At 41.2% G+C, this 22,106-nt stretch overlaps 1 protein-coding gene across 1 annotated transcript in view; it reads right to left on the reverse strand.

Moving 5' to 3' along the window:
* The window catches only part of UQCC1 (ubiquinol-cytochrome c reductase complex assembly factor 1), a 107,604-nt gene that overhangs the window by 62,802 nt on the left and 22,696 nt on the right, over positions 1-22,106 (reverse strand). Inside the window, exons 3-6 of the mRNA XM_017886635.1 lie at positions 20,353-20,445; positions 18,275-18,382; positions 10,394-10,466; positions 2,791-2,848 (exon numbers count right to left, since the gene is read on the reverse strand). Coding sequence (XP_017742124.1) covers positions 2,791-2,848; positions 10,394-10,466; positions 18,275-18,382; positions 20,353-20,445 — 332 coding nt within the window. The remainder of the gene's footprint in view (positions 1-2,790; positions 2,849-10,393; positions 10,467-18,274; positions 18,383-20,352; positions 20,446-22,106) is intronic.

Consider the following 22,106-nt stretch of genomic DNA (forward strand, 5'->3'; position numbering starts at 1 on the left):
CCTCCAAGAGGTACTTCAACCCCTACGCCTCCAGCAAGTCCACTGAGTCCTGTAACCTTGATGTGGCTATCCTTTGGTTACCCTCCTGGAGCTTCAGGCTAAAAGAGCAGGGCCAATAGAACATGGCTTGGGGTGGATCCATCATTCCTCCTAACCGCCTGCCCCACCCCCCGTCCCCGTCCCCTCCATTCCATTAGAAGAAAGAGTTCTCCAATTCTTGGAGTATCACAGCACAACTGAGCCCCAAACTAACTACTTTCCTGGTGACCCTTCCACTACATTCCTCAGTAAACCTGCCCCAGACACGTCAGGCAACTGGCTGCCCTCAAATACTCCATGTTCTTGTACATGTTCTATCTTTTGTTCCCAATATTTCCTCAACCTAAAATGCCCACCCTTTCTCTGACAGAAATTCTAGTCACTCTTCGTGGTACATCTCAAATGTCACCTCTACCACAAAGCCACTTTTTATCCAACACTCCACCCCATCACCAAATCTGGATTTAGTGACACCACTTTGTGCTTCTACTGCATCTGCCTGTGTCTTGGGCACAGCATTTCTTTCACTGTCGTGCATTATAGGCAATCGTGCTTTCATGTCGTCTGTTTTCCACTAGACTTAACGTTTCTTGAAGATCCAGACACAGAGCCTGTATCTGATTTGCCCAAAAGAAACGACCAGAAAAGAACACATGTCATACCCTTCTCTCCAACATCCCATGGTCCTGCACACACAGGAGGTCCTCAAGAAGAGTGTGCTGATTCAAACTGAAAAGCTACAGATTCTTTCCACCAAAACCTGCAGACTATCAGAACTAGGGGAGAGAAAGAGTGGAAGGGGAATCAAGCGTAGATTTGAAGCAGACAGCTTCCCTCTCTCGATTGAACTAGGGGTGGTACACCCTACTCCTCAGAAATTAAACCAACCTCAGCAAGGAAGATTCAGCAGGCAGTTTGGAAACTTTAAAGAACTATAAGTAGTTTCAAGGTTCTCCCAGCTGCTGTTAGTCGGGTATTGACCTTGGGATGTGGTCACAGGGATTATATATTTTATTTTGCCATCCACTCCCTCTAACACTGATACCTCTAGCTATATGGGCAATAAAGAGTCTTTCATACAGGTTCTGAACATTATCTTTGAGTTCCTCTGGGAACACCCTAGCCTTCTTGCAACCCTCCCACCTTTCCAGTGAGTAATTTTACAGTGTCACCTCTGCCGTCCTCCTCTCCTGAAAAAGCACTTTTTCCCCTCAATATATCCAGCTTCCCTCCCTGAACGCTATGCCCTAAGCTTCACCATTAAGACAATAGGAAGGCAGTATGTCTTCTAAGCTACCTGATGCGTGGCACATTTCAAAGAACTAACAGGTAGAAGTATAAGGGTTTTGATAGTTGCAGCTTCCTTTGTGATCCTATAAGTACTTCTCATTCATATTTATTATATAACTTAGGCATTCTGATTTATAATTGACCATTTTACACAACTTAGCTCCCTCACTTGACTGTAAGCTTCTTGAGAACTATTCCCTAGTTCCCACAAAGTGCCCAGGACATGGTGTGCACTTAATAAACTACTGCTTAGAAAAAGATAGCATAGGCTGGGCATGGTGGCTCACGCTTGTAATCCCAGCACTTTGGGAAGCCAAGGCAGGTGAATCACTTGAGGTCAGGAGATTAAGACCAGCCTGGCCAGGATGGTGAAACCCTGTCTCTATAAAAATACAAAAAAATCATCTGGGCATGGTGGTGGGCTCCTACAATCCCAGCTACTCAGCGGGGCTGAGGCACGAGAATCACTTGAACCCAGGAGACAGAGGTTGTAGTGAGCCACAGTTGCACCACTGCACTCCAGCCTAGGCAGCACAGTGAGACTAATGCCTAAAAAAAAAAAATGAAAAAAAAAAAGCATAAAATAAACTGCCACCTTAGGCCTCCTAAGCCAAACTCAGTGTAGCTGTGTGAGTACAGAGGAAGAAACATTTCGGAGGTGATCAAAACCAAAAAGTATATAGTAGTCAGTTGTGCGATGCAAAGGCTCAGCTGAAGGCAGTCTCAAACAAGGGTTCTTTTGACAGGGCAGCCATTCCCATGTTCCTCAGATACTCACTATGGTCAAAGTAGTAAACTTAGTTCTCCAGAATTTACTTTCCCAAGATCTGGCAGTTCAATAAATACATTCCCCAGCCCCCCACTTCAACGACTCTCCTATATCCTTCTGACCTTTAATACTGTGTAACGTTAGATGAAAAATTGATTTTTTTTGGCTACTTATTTCACAGCTGAAGAAAAAATATACTGTTTAAGGTGTTAAATATTTTTACATGTAACAAACCTGGCATGAAGCTAACCTGTATGCACATTTTAGAGGTACAGGCGTAAATGTCAGTGCTATAATTTGTTATAGGTTTCTGATGACCAGCAATGAAAATGACCACGGATTCTCACAATTCAAACCACTTTTACGTAAATGTGAACTTTCCTAAAACAGCCAAGGGAGAGAAAACTTTCCATCCAAGCTCACAGCGTCTCTTAAGAGATACTGATAGCATTGTTCACTGGGTTAGGTGTTCTTTGAAAAAATCCTACAAATATTAGTTTTCTTCTGGACCTATGCTTTGACCTTTAATAAAAATGTGCTTCAAGACACCAGTTATTAAAATGAAAGGAACAGTTTTTAACACCTGAACAACTGCCATTTCATATAATCAGCCCTGCTGAGGGCTATACCTTACAAGTCAACAGTGTTTAAAAAAAATACATTTAGTGACTTCATTTAAATTGCTCACTTACCAGACGTGGAGTAGGGTTATAAGAAACCATGAATTGAATGTATCAGGCATCTGACACCCTAGAAAATAACAATAAGGTATAAGTATGTGAGGGTTTAAAGGAGGCATATTGACCATATTTTAAACATTGGCAGGCACGGTACTTATAGCGCTCTCTGATTATGTTATTGCAGAAAAGTCCAGTAGAACAATGGGGAGAGACCATGGAATAAAAGAACATTGAATCATAGTGCGCCAGGAGTAAAAGAAAAAAAAAGGATGGATGTGGTGGTTCACACCTGTAATCCCAGCACTTTAGGAGGCCAAGGTGGGCGGATCACCTGAGGTCAGGAGATCAAGACCAGCTGGGCCAACATGGCAAAACCCCATCTCTACTAAAAATACAAAACTTAACCAGGCATGGTGGTGGACACCTGTAATCCCAGCTACTCAGGAGGCTGAGGCAGGAGAATTACTTGAACCCGGGAGGCAGAGGTTGCAGTGAGCCAAGATCAAACCACTGCACTCCAGCCTGGGCAATAGAGTGAGACTCTGTCTCAAAAAAAAAAAAAAACATTGAATTCAGTCTGACCACTAGCCTTCTAGTTCTAGCCCTGTTACCAGCTTGTTATGTGGCCTTGGACAAATCACTTCTGCCCTTTGAGTCTTGGTTTTCTCACCTTGCGGAATGTGGCCTAGATTATTTCTATGGTTCCTTCTAGCTTCCATGTGATTCTACAGTATTTTCCCTCCATGGGCTTGAATTCTGAAAAGCTAGGCAAACACTCCCTCACTTTTTTCACTTGGGCTCCACTGAGAGGCTTAAGTCTTTCTAGTATCCTTTTCCTGTCTTCTTTCTGTAAGGTACCCAATGTGCTGTGGATATGGGTGTGCTAAATGATTTGCCCAAAAGAAATGACCAGGAGCTGGGTGCAGTGGCTCACACCTGTAATCCTAGCACTTACGGAAGCTGAGGCGGGTGGATTGCTTGAGACCAGGAGTTTGAGACCAGCCTGGGAAACATAGTGAGACCCCGTCTCCACAAAAAAATACAAAAATTAGCTGGGCACAGTGGCATGCGCCTATAGTCCCAGCTCCTTGGGAGGCTGAGGTGGGAGGATCACTTGAGCCACGGAGGTGGAGGTTACAGTGAGCCAAGATCATATCACTGTACTTGAGCCTGAGTGACAGAGCAAGACCCTGTCTCAAAAAAAAAGAAAAAGAAAAGATCAGGTGAAAAAAGTCAGGGCTCTAAGGAGCTGCAGCTGAATAAGAAAGCATATTGTATTTAGTGCAAGGCTGTTCATCACCCCCCAGAAATAACAAAACTGGGAAGGGTTTCTCCTTGGTTTCAGATCCCACAAATTAGTTCTGTGCCCAGACATCAAAGCCTCTCAATTCTCACTCAGCTAAGAAAAGCCTCCTGCTGGATGAGGAGTCTCCCACTGAATGTGCTCTCCTTATTACATAACAAGGAGAAAAGCCAGAGCAAGAGGAAGATGCAAAAAGAGAATAAATAAGTGGGGAATTTGGGCCCTTATGGTAGAATCTGTCCTTTGGGGCAATGACTCAAGAAAGAAGCACTATCCTCTGCTTTTCAGCAACCATCAAGGTATACGAGGTACTAAATGATAACAAAGAGGGGTCACTAGGAGATAAAACATAGGCCCAGACCCCCGTGAGGTACATTAACAGCACCAGTAATAAAGAGCTGTAATTCACTGCGGGCTTACTACGTGCCAGATGTTCTACTGGGTTCTTTACATCCATGAGCTCAATGAATCCTCCCAACAACCCTGAGGTAGGCATTGATATCCCAAATTGACAGGTAAGAAAACTGACTCAGAGAGACCAAGACAATTGCTGTTCAGGGTCATACAGCTATGAAAAGAGACACCTGAGACCAAATTCAGATCTACCTGATTCCAAACACTGTGTTCTTAATCCTGCTCTAACAGCCTCTCTAACACCACTATCAGAAACCAACACTCACTAAGAGCCCATCTGCATACCAGATCTACTGCAAGCCATGTCGATACATTATCTCACTCAATCCTCATTTTAACCCTGGAGGGAAGCATTATACTCCTCATTTTAGAGATGAGGAAACAGACTCAAACTAAGTAACATGTGGGCAGCCACAATATTAACAAGCTAGTGGCAGGGCTGCAGTTTGAATCCAAGTCTGTCACAAAGTGACACCAAAATACTTTGGTGAGCTTACTGGGAGGTGCCTAGCAGCTGTCAAGTTGACTTCCTCTCAGAGCCCAGCAGGAGGGAGCTGAAGGCTGGTCTGGCCAGCCATACAGCTATTAAGACACATGCCATCTGAGAATGGGCCAACCACCCTCCACCTAGACGAGAATAGCCCTGAGAAACTCTCAAGCCCGGATCTGAAGTTGGGTCTTTTTTGGATGCTAGAACAAAACATTAAAAAGAAAAATTTTCTTGGAAGTCTGTCTTTCAATCTGGAAAATGAAATTTGGCTGCTTCTAAAGGACAATCTGTTCAATTGCTACCTCTACATCAAAGCTTCTCGGCAGCCTCTAGGAGCCTTTCCAGTTTTCTCAGAGAGGGAATCAGTTCTTGGGCTGGAAAGCACAGACAGACAGACAAGCCAGCAGCTGGACGTGGGTCACAATTTCCCCTTCTGGGGTCACCTCAGGGCTGAGGGTGGGAAAAGTGCTGGCATATGATTGAGTCCCTATACACATTGGTATCAGAACAGAAACCCACAGGGTAAAGCCCTAAAAAGTAACACCAATGACTGTTGACTGTGAACTACGCAAAAATACAGCAGATTCTTTAGTTCAGTGAAATGCATTTAAACATTTCAAAGTTAAAACCTGCTGTAGTATTTTGCCACGATCACACTCTTGCTCCAATGCACATTCAGTGCTTCAGTTTCTGAAGCTAGGCACTTTCTTGACATCAAGTTGGATACAATTAAATAGTTCATTACTGTTATGGGAAGGCAGCATAACACGGTTGTACATTTAATGTGGGGTCAGACTGCCTGATTCAATACTTTGACTCTACCTCTCACTCACTATGTGACACTGGGTAAAATTACTCAATTTTCTTCTCTGTAAAATGAGAAAACAAGATAACTGACCTTGTAAGATTTTTGTGAGAATGAGATAAGGCCTATAAAATGTTTAGCAAAATGGTTAGTATTAAGTTAGTAGGTACTCAATAAATATTCACTATTGTTGGTTTTCAGCCAATTATTTAAATAGAATTGAAATTATCTTTGAAAAACCTCATTAATTATTTCAGACTGTATCAGTGATAAACCTCAACCACAGACTCAGAATGTATTCATTAAAGAACCTCCTCTCCAAGGCCTCCAGTCTCTTAAGGGTTAAAGACAAAGCAGTCTGCAGACAACACTGTGGAATTAAACAGGAACTCTACTGACTGACCACCTCTGCTCCAAAGTGCTCTTCAGAGCAGAACATCTCTAAAAGACCAGTCAGCAAACCACTGTGTATTCATCAGTGCAACACGCTCAGACAAAAGACATCCTCAAAATATCTAAGAAACAGCGGGCGGCTGAATTCTCAGGACTCCAAAAGTTAAGCCCTAAAATACCACAAGTCCAAGTGAGCAATGACCACTTTAAAAAGTACAATCTTGGGAAGCAATATATATATATTGCTTTCTCTTGTTTCCTTTTTTTTTTTTTTTTTGCCCAGGCTGGTCTTGAACTCCTCAGCTCAAGGGATCCTCGTGCCTCAGCTTCCCAAACTGCTGGGATTACAGGTGTGAGCCACTGCACCCAGCCCCTTTCACTTATTTCAAACCTGTCTCACCTACTCTTTAGAATCCAAGCCACAGGAAAGTCAATGTAATATTTTAAAGATATTTGTAATCTTCTGCCTCCAGATGGCATATTCTAGATTTGTTCTCTTTTTATTCACTAGCCACAGTTTGGAAGCACTTTGGTTTGATATGAAAACTTAATCCACCCACAGTTGACTAAGATGGGCCACAATAGAACATAATAAAAATGAACATGCTATAGGTCTCAAAAGTAAATTCTCAAACTGAGTCTCAGAAAACCTGAAGAGTGGTGTTACTGAAAAATTTACTTTCTCCCTAGGTAACTACTTCAAAGGCTAAGCTGGGACAAAGCTCACCAACAGGTACACAGTATAGTTAGTATAAACATCAGTTTCCAATACCAATAGAAAATCTCACAGAGATAGTTTGCATTTAAATATGACAAAATACAGAAAATATTAAAATGTATTACATTTTCTAATTTGCAATTACACTCATTCACAGACAATATGTTATAGTGGAAAAATCCCTGGATTTTAAACCAGACAACACAGGTTCAAGGCTTGGCTAGGCAACCCTGGGTGAGTCACTTAGCCTCTTTGAGGCTCAACTGTTTCTGAAAACAAAATAAAACAAAATGAAAATAATACAAGCCCTTCCTAGCCCACAAGATTTTGTAACTCCTAAGTGAGACAAATGTAAAAGCATACTATGTGAGCTAATAGTATAAAAGTTACTTATAAACTTTTCTTAAGTTTTATAAGTAGTTTACAACAGGCTATGAATTGAAACACGATATGTTAAATATATAAAAGTCTTATTATTCAATACTATAATATTAACTGAAGAATCTTCAATAATGAACAGCTGGCCAAGACAAAGATATCTAGTAAACATCCTTTCAAAATAATTCTAAGAAATGTCTGAGTTATTTATTGAATCAAATATAAAATAGACATTAAATAGATGTCTGAGGATGCGGGTTGTTGTTTTTTTGTTTTTGTTTTTGTTTTGTTTTTTTGAGATGGAGTCTTGCTCTGTCGCCCAGGCTGGAGTGCAGTGGTGTGATCTCAACTCACTGCAACCTGTGCCTCCCGAGTTCAAGTGATTCTCCTGCCTTGGTCTCCTAAGTAGCTGGGATTAGCCCACCACCATGCCCAGCTAATTTTATTGTATTTTTAGTAGAGAGAGGGGTTTCACCCTGTTGGCCATGCTGGTCTCGAACTCCTGACCTCAAGTGATCCACACGCCTCAGACTCCCAAAGTGCGGGGATTACGGGCTTGAGTCACCATGCCCAGCCTGAGGACGAGGTTTCAAAAAGACCTGATGAAAAATACTTCACACACGGATTCACGAAGGCACTTAAAGAAAAAAAAAAGGCCGGGCGCGGTGGCTCAAGCCTGTAATCCCAGCACTTTGGGAGGCCGAGACGGGCAGATCACGAGGTCAGGAGATCAAGACCATCCTGGATAACATGGTGAAACCCCGTCTCTACTAAAAAATACAAAAAACTAGCTGGGCGAGGTGGCGGGCGCCTGTAGTCCCAGCTACTCGGGAGGCTGAGGCAGGAGAATGGCGTAAACCTGGGAGGCAGAGCCTGCAGTGAGCTGAGATCCAGCCACTGCACTCCAGCCTGGGCGACAGAGCGAGACTCCATCTCAAAAAAAAAAAAAAGATCAGGCTGGGCATGGTGGCTCATGCCTGTAATCCCTGCACTTCAGGAAGCTGAGGCAGGATCACTTAAGGCCTACGACCAGGAGTTCGAGACCGGCCTGGGCAACATAGTGAGACCCTGTCTCTACAAAAAATAAAAATAAACAAATTACCCAGGCATAATGGCATGTGTTTGTAGTCCCAGGGACTCAGGAGGCTGAGGTGGGAGGGCTGCTTGAGCCAGGAGTAAAAGGATGCAGTAAAAGGGCTACAGGCACTGACTCCAGCCTAGGTGACAGAGCAAGATCATCTCTAAAAAAAAAGAAAAAGAAAAAAAGTAGTTTCTAATATTAATAGCTTCATCAGGTAGAGAAAAAACATTTTTTCCTTTTGGACTAACTTATCCTAGACTAACAAAGAAGCAGGAAAATATTCTTTCCAGGTTATGAATAAAGAAGAAATGAAAGGTGGACATTAAATTGGAATTATAATTCAGTATGGTATTTTAGTTTTTGGTATCAATCTGCTGAGACAGTAAAATAAACAAAATGATTTGTATTTATTTGATTTTTAAAAACCAAAATAGGCCAGGCCCCATGGCTCACACCTGTAATCCAGAACTTTGGGTTGGGAGGTCAAGGCAGGTGGATCATGTGAGGCCAAGAGTTTGAGACCAGCCTAGTCAACATAGCCAAACCCTGTCTCTACTAAAAAAAATACAAAAATGAGCTGGGCACGGTGGCGCGCACCTGTAGTCCCAGCTACTCAGGAGGCTGAAGCACAAGAATCACTTGAAACTGGGAGGTGGAGGAAGCAGTGAGTCAAGATGGCGCCATTCCACTCCAATCTGGGCAATAGAGCAAGACTCAAAACAAGTCTCAAAAAACAAGACGAAACAAAAAAATAGTTATTAAGTAACCAAAATTGCATCCAGCTTTCTTCACTGTTGTGAACACAAGTATATGTAAATATTTGCTGCTAGAGAAAAATCTCAAATGTACACATTTAGGGGTATGCTGCTTTGAGGATGTGACTATTACCACAGAAGTACACAGCATACATTTCCTTCCAAAATCTGTGGAACTGGAAATGATTTAATCTTTCCCAATTACAAGTACCTGCTTTAATTAACTTTGTTAATAATATAACTGTTTACAGCATCAAAATTAATACTGTGATAACAATCAACTGCTTCTGATAGTCTAAACCAGCAAAACCCTTTTGGAAAGCAATTAATCAATGAGGTAAACATAATAAAATTATATGTGCCTTTTGACCCAATCATCCTTTAACACGAGAAAAAAAAAATCATAATTAATCCAGGATTAATTAAAACAAAACTTAAAAACAAAAGAGGAATAGCTGGCCAAAAGTCCATGTCAAAATGCTAAGTAAAACATCCAGAATGGGCCGGGCACAGTGGCTCACACCTGTAATCCCAGCATTTTGGGAGGCCAAGGAGGGTGGATCACATGAGGTCAGGAGTTTGAAATCAGCCTAGCCAACATGGTGAAACCCCATGTCAACTAAAAATGCAAAAATTACCTGGGTGTGGTGGCACATGCCTATAATCCCAGCTATTCGGGAGGCCAAGACAGGAAAATCGCTTGAACCTGGGAGGTGGAGAGGGAGGTTCCACTGAGCCAAGATCGCACCACTGCACTCCAGCCTGGGCAACAGAGCAAGACTGTGTCTCAAAAAAAAAAAAAAAAATTCCAGAATGTAAAACAGAATATGTTTACTATGAATACTCTTATGTAAAAAGATGCACATGTGCACAAGGGAGATAATGTCAAAGTACCGTTTGTTTGTTTGTTTTTTCAAAATAAGCAAAATATTTTATTTATAGGATCCTTTTGCTCTCTGTTTACTCTATTAAAAAAGAAAAGCAGCTGGGTACAGTGCCATGTGCTTTTAGTCCCAGCTACTATTCAGGAGGCTGAGGTGGGAGGACTGCTTTAGCCCAGAAGTTTGAGGCCAGCCCGGGCAACACAGCAAGACCCTGTCTCTAAAGAAATATATACAATAAGTTTTTTAAAGAGAAAAATAGGCAGTTTGGATTATATGCTTTGTGCAGGAAAAACTGTTTCACTAGGGACTAAAAAAACCTACCCTATTAAAACACAATCATAAAAATGAAATGTAGATTTGTTCTCCTTCTCAGTACTATCAAACAATAACTTACTTAGAAAGAATTCCTCGAAGTCAGTTTTCTCCACACAGCTAGTATACATGCGCAGGGCAGCAATCTTAATCTTCTAGACAAAGAGAATAAAACCAAACTCAAGACATGACCAAGTGGATGTTCTATTTCCATTAGACATGGGTCACAGAATCTTATATTTCTTCAACTAGAAGGAAGGGTCCAAACCTCTCTCTAGGTAATTTAAACCAATACAAATATATTTTTGTTTTCTTAGAGCTTAGCCATTCATACAGACTTCATACAATTTTCATATTTTAGGACTTCAGCATGAAAACCTCAGAAAGGCTTTTCCAATATTTAAATGGAGTCTCTCATTTAACTCCAACCTACTTCACCATATTTGTGCCTCTAAATCACTGTTCAGCATTATCCACATTAACTCTTTAGAATCGGAAATCTTTTACAGAAAAAAATTACACATTCTTCTGGCCAAAATCAAACAAAAACCCTCAAGCACTACTCAGAGGCACTACTATCTATTCTACAAATCTCTGGGCAATGGAATAAGAGGCATCTTTTTTCCAGATTTTATTTAGTTTTACAGTTTGCTGATTAACACTGTATCTGTAAATAAGGGTTTCTAACGAGTGCAAAATACAAGAATCAAACTTTTACTATTCCCAAAGCACTAGGAATTCTCTTAGGCTTTTGATATGAGTGGTGGTTTTAATTTATTCACTGAGCTGTATACTTAAGATCTGTATATTACACTGTATATAAATTATGCCTTAATAAAAATAAATCTAAAAATAAACTATTTAAGAGTTGACTTATAGGTCTGAAGACCAACTCAGCACTATAGGAACAGGTATTTTAAGGACTTCCAAACATTTCATTAAGGATATAACTAAATAAATGAGCACATCAACAAGGCTTCTAGAAGCCGATTTTTTCTTAAAACAACAGGGAAAGTTACAAACTCAAATATGCATAGACTAAAAACAAATGTGTACAGGCTGAGAATGACCTAGTAACTGAAGAAAAACCAATCTAGACTTAGTGGAGCTATGATATTAAGGTTTAAAGTCACCGAGAACATACTATACCCAAAACTATATAATGTTCATATTTTTCTATATTCTCTAGAGTTAAAGGAAGTGTCTCTCATGGGTAGAAATACCCATAACAAATTAAGGAATGATTACATCTCTGATTGTAATTAGGATATTTTATATGATAATTTGAGATCTGTCATATTTTTAAGAGCTTCCAGTCTAAAGTTAATACAGAGGAAAACAGGACATATAGAAATAGACAATAGAAATCAGATATCCCTATCTGGGGAGTAAGTCAGCATTAGAAGCCCACATTTAAACAAAACCCATGATGAAACACTAGAAAAGAAAAGCAAATTAAACCTAAAAGCAAGCAGAAAGAATGATATAGTAAAGAGCAGAAATCAACAAAACTGAAACAGAAAAATAAAATATTGAAAATCACAGCCAGGTCAGGCGTGGTGGCTCATGCCTGTAATCCCAGCACTTTGGGAGGCCGAGACAGGCAGATCAGCTGAGCCCAGAAGTTGGAGACCAACCTGGGAAACATGGCAAAACGTTTCCATCTCTACCAAAAATACAAAAATTAGCTGGCCATGGTGGTGCGTGCCTATAGTCCAAGCTGCTCAAAAGGCTGAGACAGGAGAATCGTTTGAACCTGGGAGGCAGAGGTTGCAGTGAGCCGAGATCGTGCCACTGCACTCCAGCCTGGGTGACAGAGCGAGACTCCGCCTCAAAAAACAAAATTTTTTTTCAATAAAATTGATAACCTATAAAACTGATCAAGGGGAAAAAAAAAAGCCCAAAACACATAAGATACAAATTTTCAATATCAGGAATCAGAGAGCAGACATTACTACATATCCTGAAGACATTAAAAGGATAATAAGGGAATACTATGAACAACTTTACTCCAATGAATGTGATTACTTAGATGAAACGGACAAATTCCTTGAAAGATACAAACTATCAAAGCTCACTAAAATAAATAACATGAATAGTCTTGTATCTATTAAATAAATTGGATTTGTGGTTAAAAACCTTCCCACAATGCAAACTGCAGACCCAGATAGCATCACTAGAGAACTGTACTGAACATCTAAAGAAATGTTACGAAATCAGCTGGGCGCAGTGGCTCACGCCTGTAATCCCAGCACTTTGGAAGGCTGAGGCAGGTGGATCACGAGGTCAAGAGATTGAGACCATCCTGGCCAACATGGTGAAACTCCATCTGTACTAAAAATATAAAAATTAGCTGGGCGTGGTGGTGTGCGCCTGTAGTCCCAGGCTAAGGCAGGAGAATGGCTTGAACCCAGGAGGCGGAGGTTGCAGTGAGCTGAGATCGTGCCACTGCACTCCAGCCTGGCGACAGAGTGAGACTCCATCTCAAAACAAAAAAGAAAAAGAAAAAAAAGAAATGTTACGAAATCTACACAAACTCTGCCAGAAAACAAGAAGAAAGGATATTTCCCAGCTCATTCAATAAGGCCAACCTTATCCTGATATCAAAACCAAGGTCATTAGGAGAAAACAAAACTATAGAACAATAGCCTTCATGAACACAGATGCAAAATTCCTTAAGAAAATATTTTAAAATTAAATCCATCAATATTTTTAAAAGGACAATATATCATAATCCAGTGAAATTTATCCCAGGAATGCAAAGATAATTCAACACTGACAAATCAATCAGTTTCACCATATCAACAGACAAAAAAAAAAAAAGCCTGTTTAATTTTGTTAACACTTGCAGTTCTAGGAAGTATTTGACCACAGAACACATCTTGGGAAGCACTGGTCTGTGCCATTACCAAACTAATGATAATCTAATAATATCACGATCCTAATAATTTGGCCTTGACAGGTCTACTCCTATCCTTAAGACAGGGAGTTCAGGACATCTGCCCCAGCTCCTTGCTTCATCCAATAATTCACTGAGTACATAACTCAGTGCCTGACACTGATCTGGATGATGAGAATAGAGCAGTAGACAAAACAGACAAAAATCCCTGTTCTGACAGAGCTTATGGCCCAGTTCAGCTATAGACAAGCATGTAACTTTAAAATTTCTTTTTTTTTTTTTTTTTTTTTTTTGAAAAGGAGTCTCGCTCTGTCACCCAGGCTGGAGTGCAGTGGCCAGATCTCAGCTCACTGCAAACTCCGCCTCCCGGGTTTACGCCATTCTCCTGCCTCAGCCTCCCGAGTAGCTGGGACTACAGGCGCCCGCCACCTCGCCCGGCTAGTTTTTTGTATTTTTTTAGTAGAGACGGGGTTTCACCGTGTTAGCCAGGATGGTCTCGATCTCCTGACCTCGTGATCCGCCCGTCTCGGCCTCCCAAAGTGCTGGGATTACAGACTTGAGCCACCGCGCCCGGCCAACTTTAAAATTTCTAATCACCTATTTATTGATCTTATTTTTTTTTAAACTTGTAGTCTCCTTCAGATTCCTATATATAAAATCCTCTGGGTTCATAATTAATCACCTTGCCTGGAGACTTGCCTTTAAGGCCCAAGGCCCAAGACTTTCCTTTAGAAGGAAGCTTCCCCAACAACACGTTTGTGAAAAAGCATTCATCACAAACAATGAAGACTTCACCAGATTGGCCAGAGTATGTTTTCATTGCTCATGCTATGGCAATCAGGAGCATTTTATAGTTCTTCACTTTTCCTGCTGCAAGGCCAAGCCTTTATACTTGGATGAGCCATTTTCCTGGACAAATCTCTAAAGCAAGTCCCTTAAGACTATCACACAGAGATTAGAAATAATAACTTGAGGAAAGAACTTCTTCAAGAATCATGCACGGATCTGAGTTAAGGAGGTAGGGGACTGAATTTTCAACCAGTCAATACAAGTTGTCTGGTCCTTGGATGACTTCATATTTATTTCATTTTAACTTTAGAAGACTTCATCAGTCATTTTTTACTTGAGTAAAAGAGAGGCACCTTGAACAGCTTTAGGAAATGAAAATCTGCTCTCCCACGAACTGATGCATTTTTTAACATCCCACAGGATGAAAAACAAATCTAGTAAAAGGATTGCATTAACAGCTATGTAAGAGTTTGAAAGGGCCTGGCGAGGTGGCTCACGCCTGTAATGCGAGCACTTTGAGAGGCCGAGGCGGGCGGATCACGAGGTCAGGAGTTCTGAGACTAGCCTGGCCAAGAGACCAGGCTGGCCAATATGGTGAAACCCCCTCTCTACTAAAAATACAAAAATTAGCTGGGCGTGGTGGTGGGCACCCGTAATCCCAGTTACTTGGGAGGCTGAGGCAGGAGAATTGCTTGAACCCGGGAGGCAGAGGTTGCAGTGAGCCGAGATCGCGCCACTGTACTCCAGCCTGGACAACAGAGCGAGACTCCAACTCAAAAAAAATAAAAAGAGTTAGAAGGGTCTTTTAAATCATTTGAACCTTCTATTATCTACTGGAAATCGTTCTACAGCATTCTTGATTCACAGTCAACCATCTGGGCCTCTGTTCAAACAAGACCAATGACCTTGTAAGGCTACCTATCCCACCGGAGGACAATTCTTGTTAGATTCTTATTTTGCTAAACTTAAAATCTGCTTCACGTAACATTCATTGAACATTATTCTGCCCACTGGAATACCTTCTTTTTTTCACAGTTGCCCTTCAAATACCTGAGAAGAATCATCCTGTCTTCTCTTTTCCAGGCTAAGCATCCCTATTTCCTTCAACCATTCTTAACAGTTTCTAAAGCTTTCATAAGGCTCACTGCCTACCTCTGAATACATTCCAGTTTGTCAGTGTCCTTCAGAATAGGAATAACTTTTTGGCTTAATGCTCATATGGAAACCTATTCTATGGCATGTGACTGAGTTGGGTAAATATTGTCCTTATCTCACCTGATACTGCATATAAAGATAATTTTTAAAAATGATGATTCCAGGATACTCACATAGGTAAGGAAAAGCTACATTTAAGATCCTAAATATGATTACAGAACATGGGAATAATACATGAAAACATTAAAGAAAAAGAGAAAAGATAGTTGATACTGCTGATGTGGACAGACATGCAGTTATTTTACTTCCTAATCAAATACATGTGAAAACACAAAACAAATAATTTTGCCAGTGCAATCCAATGAAAGTGTATTGATTTGAATCAACATTGCTGAAAACGGTTTTGTTTTTCAAAATGAAAAGTTACACATACATTTTCACATCTCAATTACACTAGAATGTCATACTTTGATACTGTGATGTAACAAATTTTAAAATGAAGGTTACAGGCTGGGCGCAGTGGTTCATTCCTATAATCCCAGCACTTTGGGAGGCCAAGGCAGGTGGAATCACTTGAGGTCAGGAGTTCGAGACCAGGCTGGCCCAACATGGTGAAACCCCAACTCTAGTAAAAATACAAAAGTCAGCCAGGTGTGGTGGCATGCACCTGTAGTCCCAGCTACTTAGGAGGTTGAGGCAGGAAAATTGCTTGAACCTGGGAGGCGGAGGTTACAGTAGGCTGAGATCGCGCTACTGCACTCCAGCCTGGGTAACAGAGTGAGACTCTGTCTCAAAAAAAATAAAAATAAAATAAAATAAAATAAAATAGAATGAAGGTTATAGAAAGTACAACTATCACATTACAAAAGAGTTTTAAAATGCAAACCTCAGGGATTTAGTTGATATCACAAGGGAACCAAGACAAATCAGAGGCTAACTTAGGATAAAAGAGTGAAGGAATTTTCCTGATGATTTAGTAATCCTCCAAATGACAGTCAATTTTCCCTCTAGAATCATTAAAAAACAGCCTATACAAAACATATGGTAGCAACCAAGTGGAACCCAATCACCAAGAAATGAATAAAACTGTAAATGTTTCTCTTTTCTTTTTTTTGTTTTGACTTCCCTCTTAATTTCTAATTTTCAAACAAAACATATACTTTAAGTTTGTAAATCCAAATGCCATAAGCACAACATTTTTTTAATAGGGGAAAAGATTCTACTTAAAAACATTACCAAATATACCAACAATTATCAAGTGTCAAAAAATTCAGATATTAAAAATACAACTTTAAAGAACATAACTAATATTTCATTGGCAATTAAGAAGATACTTCATACCTTAGGGACTCAAGAACATCATTATCAGTATTTGTGTTCTTTCTATATTTTTTCAAAGCCCTTTAAAAACAAAATGCTTGTGGAATTACTGTTCACTTTTCAGAATTCAGGTAAAAGAGTAATTATAGAGAGAAGCTCTTATTTGCTGTAGTGAAAACTGTTAGAAAGAGAACCAGACACCATAAGAAGAAACCACAAGTAGAAGTCTATAATAAAATTGAAGGCCGGGCACGGTGGCTCAAACCTGTAATCCCAGCACTTTGGGAGGCCGAGATGGGCAGATCACGAGGTCAGGAGATCGAGACCATCCTGGCAAACACGGTGAAACCCCGTCTCTACTAAAAAATACAAAAAACTAGCTGGGCAAGGTGGCGGGCGCCTGTAGTCTCAGCTACTCAGGAGGCTGAGGCAGGAGAATGGCGTAAACCCGGGAGGCGGAGNATTGAAATTCGAATTTGAATCCAACTTGTTAAAATGGTGTAACTGGCATTACTTGGTTGTTCTGAGTAAAGCTTTCACATTTTCTAGAAACATCTTCCCTACTGCTTTGAGTGGGCTTGCTTTAACTTATGACTGATTCGGCTTACCCAATATTCCAGCAACCCTGAAAGGCATTAAAAGGCATTTCTGCCATAGTGATAGAGAGAAATGGTATTACAGGTTGAGTACTCCTTATCTGAAACGTGCGGAAACAGAAGTGTTTTGAATTTTGGATTTGGGGGGATTTTGGATTCTCTGCATTACACTTACCAGCTGAGCAACCCAAATTCAAAAATCCAAAATGCTCCAATGGGCATTTCCCTGGGGCATCATGTCTAAAAACTCCAAATGTTTTAGATTTTGGATTTCCGATTTTCCAATTTGGGATGCTCAACCTGTTCTAGGAGACAAGTGGGCTGAGAAGAACTGAATGGCTGATGTTTTATTTCTATAATTGGTTAGAGGTATTATTGTAAAAGCCCAGGGACAGTATACATCTGAGGCAGAGAGGACATTCATTCATTTACAGCCACTACTATTATAACAGATAATGTGCTAGGCCAAGAGTTGACTGGGATTGACACAGCTAACAAATATCCCTCCATAATAAGAATTACAATAGATCGTGGGCTTAATTACTTAATAAAAAGATGCTGATTAGTAAAATTTTAATGAAAATCCCTTATAAAATATAGGTTCATCAGAAAGTAATGCTTCCTTAAAAATGTTGCCCATCAGAACATTTGGCCCATCTGACTCCTCAGAAGTCGTCTATATATGGCATACCCTGCAGCAAGGGCCTGGAAAGCCCAGTCTTGTTGCCATGCCTGCTACTATGAGATGCTTCTAAGGAATCAGGTGGAGGGACTAGTTCAGTCCCACATGTTGTATAGATCTGACTGGAAGCAGTGAGGGGTTGTGGCACGTGGGCAGAGATATTTTGGAGAAGTTCTCAGAATAATAAATGGACCTTGAGAGCTTACTTGGAGGTTCTGGCAGTGGAGTGCAGCTACTTATATACTCTCAATCAACGAATGGTCATCCTCTTCAACCAAGAACACAGCTTCAAAAGGTTGCACATGGAGTGGTCAGGGAGGAAGGGAACACCTGCCTACCCAGCCAGATCAGCCGAATCAACCCTGGTGATCAATGCAGTGACAGATGTCACAGCCAGATCGTCCTCACATCCAAAATAATGTATGAATTCCATGAAAGCAATGCAGAAGCTTTAAAAAATCTATGAGGAGCAGAAAGCACAATGCCCAAAAGGAAAAATGAGAAGAACTTAAAGGACTTTACCCATTTACTGTATTTCAAAGGTCCTGTGAATCCCATGGCTTCTATTATCTTTGTGAAAGCACCAACCTTCTCCTCAACAGGCTGTGGGAAATCTTTGGTAGTAGAAAGCTGATTAATCAAAAAGAAAGAAACTAAAATTAGTTGCAAAAAAATTTTAATAGAATGCTTTGTTCCTCATCAGGTCAGAGAGAATTTTTTTTTTTTTTAATACAGTCAGAGTCCCTTCCTTTCACCCAGGCTAGAGTGAAGTGGCATAATCATAGCTCACTGCAGCCTCAAACTTCTGGGTTCAAGTGATCCTCCTGCCTCAGCCTCCCAAGTAAATGGGATTACAGGTGCATGCCATCACGCCAAGTCAATTTTTAAAATTTTCTGTGGAGGTGGGGTCCAAGGCCTGTTGTTCTGTGGAGAGCGGGATCCACAGCCTGTTGCCTAGGCTGGTCTCAAACTCCTGGCCTCAAGCAATCTTCCTGCTTCAGCCTCCCCAAATGCTGGGATTACAGGTGTGAGCCACCATGCTCGGGCTGAGGGCATTTTTATTGCTTAGATTTTTGTTTTCACCTACAATTTTTAATTTTCACTTTTTTAAGCATGTTATCATTCAATGAAAACACATTTGGAACTGGACCTAATAGATGCCCTCCAAATTTCAGAGCAAGACATGCCCACCTCATTGACTGTATGTCTATTAATCCATATCTAGCAGATGACAGATGTGGGGTATTAAAGTTCTATCAAAAGAGGACTTTCAAAAGGAAATCTTGACCCCCATCTCCCAAGAACAATTCTGAGAAGTAAAACATTCTATGCTTATTGATGTAATAGGAAAAGGAAAAAAAAAACACTGCCTGAAAGCAGTCAAAAGTCATTCAAAACTGCAATCAAGCACTGAATGTTTTTAAACTCTTGCACTTTTTAGTAAATGCAAGAGTTTCACAAATTTTACTAATGACTACAGAAAATATAAGTCTTGTAGTTTGCAAATAACCTCCAAGGAAAGTCTGTTCTAATGTTAACCCTCTCCAAGCAAAGGCAAGCTATTTAACCAATAAAAAATTACCCAAAAGTTAAATATCACTTTATTTTTTATTTTTTTATTTTTTTTTTTTGAGACGGAGTCTCACTCTGTCGCCCAGGCTGGAGTGCAGTGGCCGGATCTCAGCTCACTGCAAGCTCTGCCTCCCGGGTTTACGCCATTCTCCTGCCTCAGCCTCCCGAGTAGCTGGCACTACAGGCGCCCGCCGCCTCGCCCAGCTAGTTTTTTGTATTTTTTAGTAGAGATGGGGTTTCACTGTGTTAGCCAGGATGGTCTCGATCTGCTGACCTTGTGATCCGCCCGTCTCGGACTCCCAAAGTGCTGGGATTACAGGCTTGAGCCACTGTGCCTGGCCATCACTTTATTTTTAACATGTAGAAAATTCATACGTTTTCCTCTTAAGTGTTTTCTGGTCAAGACAATGGAAGAATAGGTCCAAATATTCAGGCTGGCATGGTGGCTCACACCTATAATCTCAGTAATTCCAGTATTTTGGGAGGCCGAGGTGGGAGGATCACCTGAGCCCAGGAGTTCAAGGCTGTAGTGAGCCATGATCATGCCACTGCACTCCACCAGGGCAACAGAGCAAGGCCTCATCTGTTAAAAACACTTAGGGAGGCTGAGGCAGGAAGATTGCTTGAAGCCAGGAGTTTGAGACCAACCTAGGTAACAAAACGAGACCTTGGTCTCTATAAAAATTTAAAAATTTGCAGTACACAGTGGTGCATGCCTATAAGTCTCAGCTATTCAGAAGGCTGAGGCAGGAGGATAGCTTGAGCTTGGGAGTTTGAGGCTACAGTGAGCTATGATAGCACCACTGTACTCCATCCTGGGTGACAGAGCAAGATCTTGTCCCTGAAAAAAAAAATTCATTTTGTCTGCCACTTACTTAGCATCCTTGTGACCTTGGACAAGTCACTTTACCCCCTGAGACTCACCTTCTGCATTCGCTAAAACTCAGCCAGCTAACAATTTTTTTGAGATCCAAAGAACACCTGTGTGAAAGCATACTATAAACGTAGAATGCACTGACAATTCTCACCTTATGTGTGGCGTGATACTTCCTATTCAGCTGTATGTCTATTCCAGGAATCTGTTCTGATCCACATACTCGGAACTGGCTCATCTGGGGCCACTGAAGAACAGAAACATAGATCTATGCAACACTGAGCACTTACAGGGTTAATCTGAGCAGAGCTGTTTCAAAGTAAAGACTATAGGATCTTTCCAACCTTACTTAGCCCATTTCCCAGCGATCAGCTCACCAAGAAGATCTAAGATCAGCACCTACAAGGGTGTCTACTACATGGTAGATGCCCAATACATATCTGTTGAATACCTGAAGAAATAAAAGAATTTGAGCCAAGCACAAGAGCTCACACCTGTAATTCCAACACTTTGGGAGGTCAAGGTGAGAGGACTGCTTGAGGTCAGAGGTTTAAGACTCAGCCTGGGCAACATAGCAAGACTCTATTTCTACAATTTTTTTAATTGGCTGGGTGTGGTGGTGCATGCTGGGTGTGGTGGTCCTAGCTGCTCAGGAGGCTGAGGTGGGAGGATCACTTGAGCCCAGGAGATCAAGCCTGCAGGGAGCTATGATCACACCACTGCACTTCAGCCTGGGCGACACAGCAAAAGCAAGACCTTGTTTGTAAAAAAAAAAAAAAAAAAAGGGAGAGAGTGAATTCAAAGACCGGGTGGCGTGGCTCATACCTGTAATCCCAGCACTTTGGGAGGCCGAGGCGGGTGGATCACTTGAGGTCAGGAGTTCCAGAGCCTGGCCAATATGGTGAAACCCCATCTCTACTAAAAATACAAAAAATTAGGCAAGTGTGGTGGCATGCACCCGTAATCCCAGTTACTCAGGAAGCTGAGGCAGGAGAATAGCTTGAACCCAGGAGGTGGAGGTATCATGCCACTGCACTCCAGCCGGGGCAACACAGTAAAAATCGGTCTCAAAAAAAAAAAAAAAAAAAAAAAAAATCCACCCTGGAAACCTGGAACTACATCTAAGTCAACTCCAGGAAACAGAATTGTAGTAAGTATCTATTTAAATATGGGCAGCAGTGAAGTATATGGAGAAAAAAAACAAAGACACCCGTCACTTTTAGGTTTAAAACCTGCTTCTGCCACCTGCAACAAGCTCAGTGGCCATGGAAAACTTACTGAACCTCAGTTGCAGTAAGGATGAAAGGAGATAAGATATATAAAGTACCTTTCACAAAATAGGCACTCAATAAATAGCAGAAGTTTCCATCATCACTATCATCATCGACACTATTGTTTGGATCACAATCACTACCTTTTTTATGTTCACATTGCATTTAAAAGCAATTTGGCAATAAAATAGCCATTATTATGTGCCAGATACTACACAGAATGAAAACTGGGAGGAAAGTTCACTAAGGAGATGGTTAATTAAAGTTCAGTCACTCGGTGGAAAATCAGGTATCCACTGAGGGTTTTTTGTTGTTTTGTTTTTGTTTTTTGAGACAAGGTCTGGCTCTATTGCCCAGGCTGGAGTGCAGTGGCGCAATCCCAGCTCACTGCAACCTCCACTTCCCGGGCTCAAGCAATTCTCGTGCCTCAGCCTCCTGAGTTGCTGGGACTACAGGCATCTGTCATCACACCCTGCTGATTTTCGTATTTCTGTAGAGACAGTGTCTCCCTATGTTGCCCAGGCTGGCCTCAAACTCCTGGGCTCAAGTGAGTGCTCCTCCTGCCTTGAACTCCCAAAATGCCTTGAACTCCTAAAATGAACTCCCAAAATGGGATTACAGGCATGAGCCTGGGTGC

Source organism: Rhinopithecus bieti, unplaced genomic scaffold (assembly GCF_001698545.2).
Source record: "Rhinopithecus bieti isolate Rb0 unplaced genomic scaffold, ASM169854v2 scaffold_15197, whole genome shotgun sequence".
In the NCBI taxonomy this organism is placed as follows: domain Eukaryota; kingdom Metazoa; phylum Chordata; class Mammalia; order Primates; family Cercopithecidae; genus Rhinopithecus; species Rhinopithecus bieti.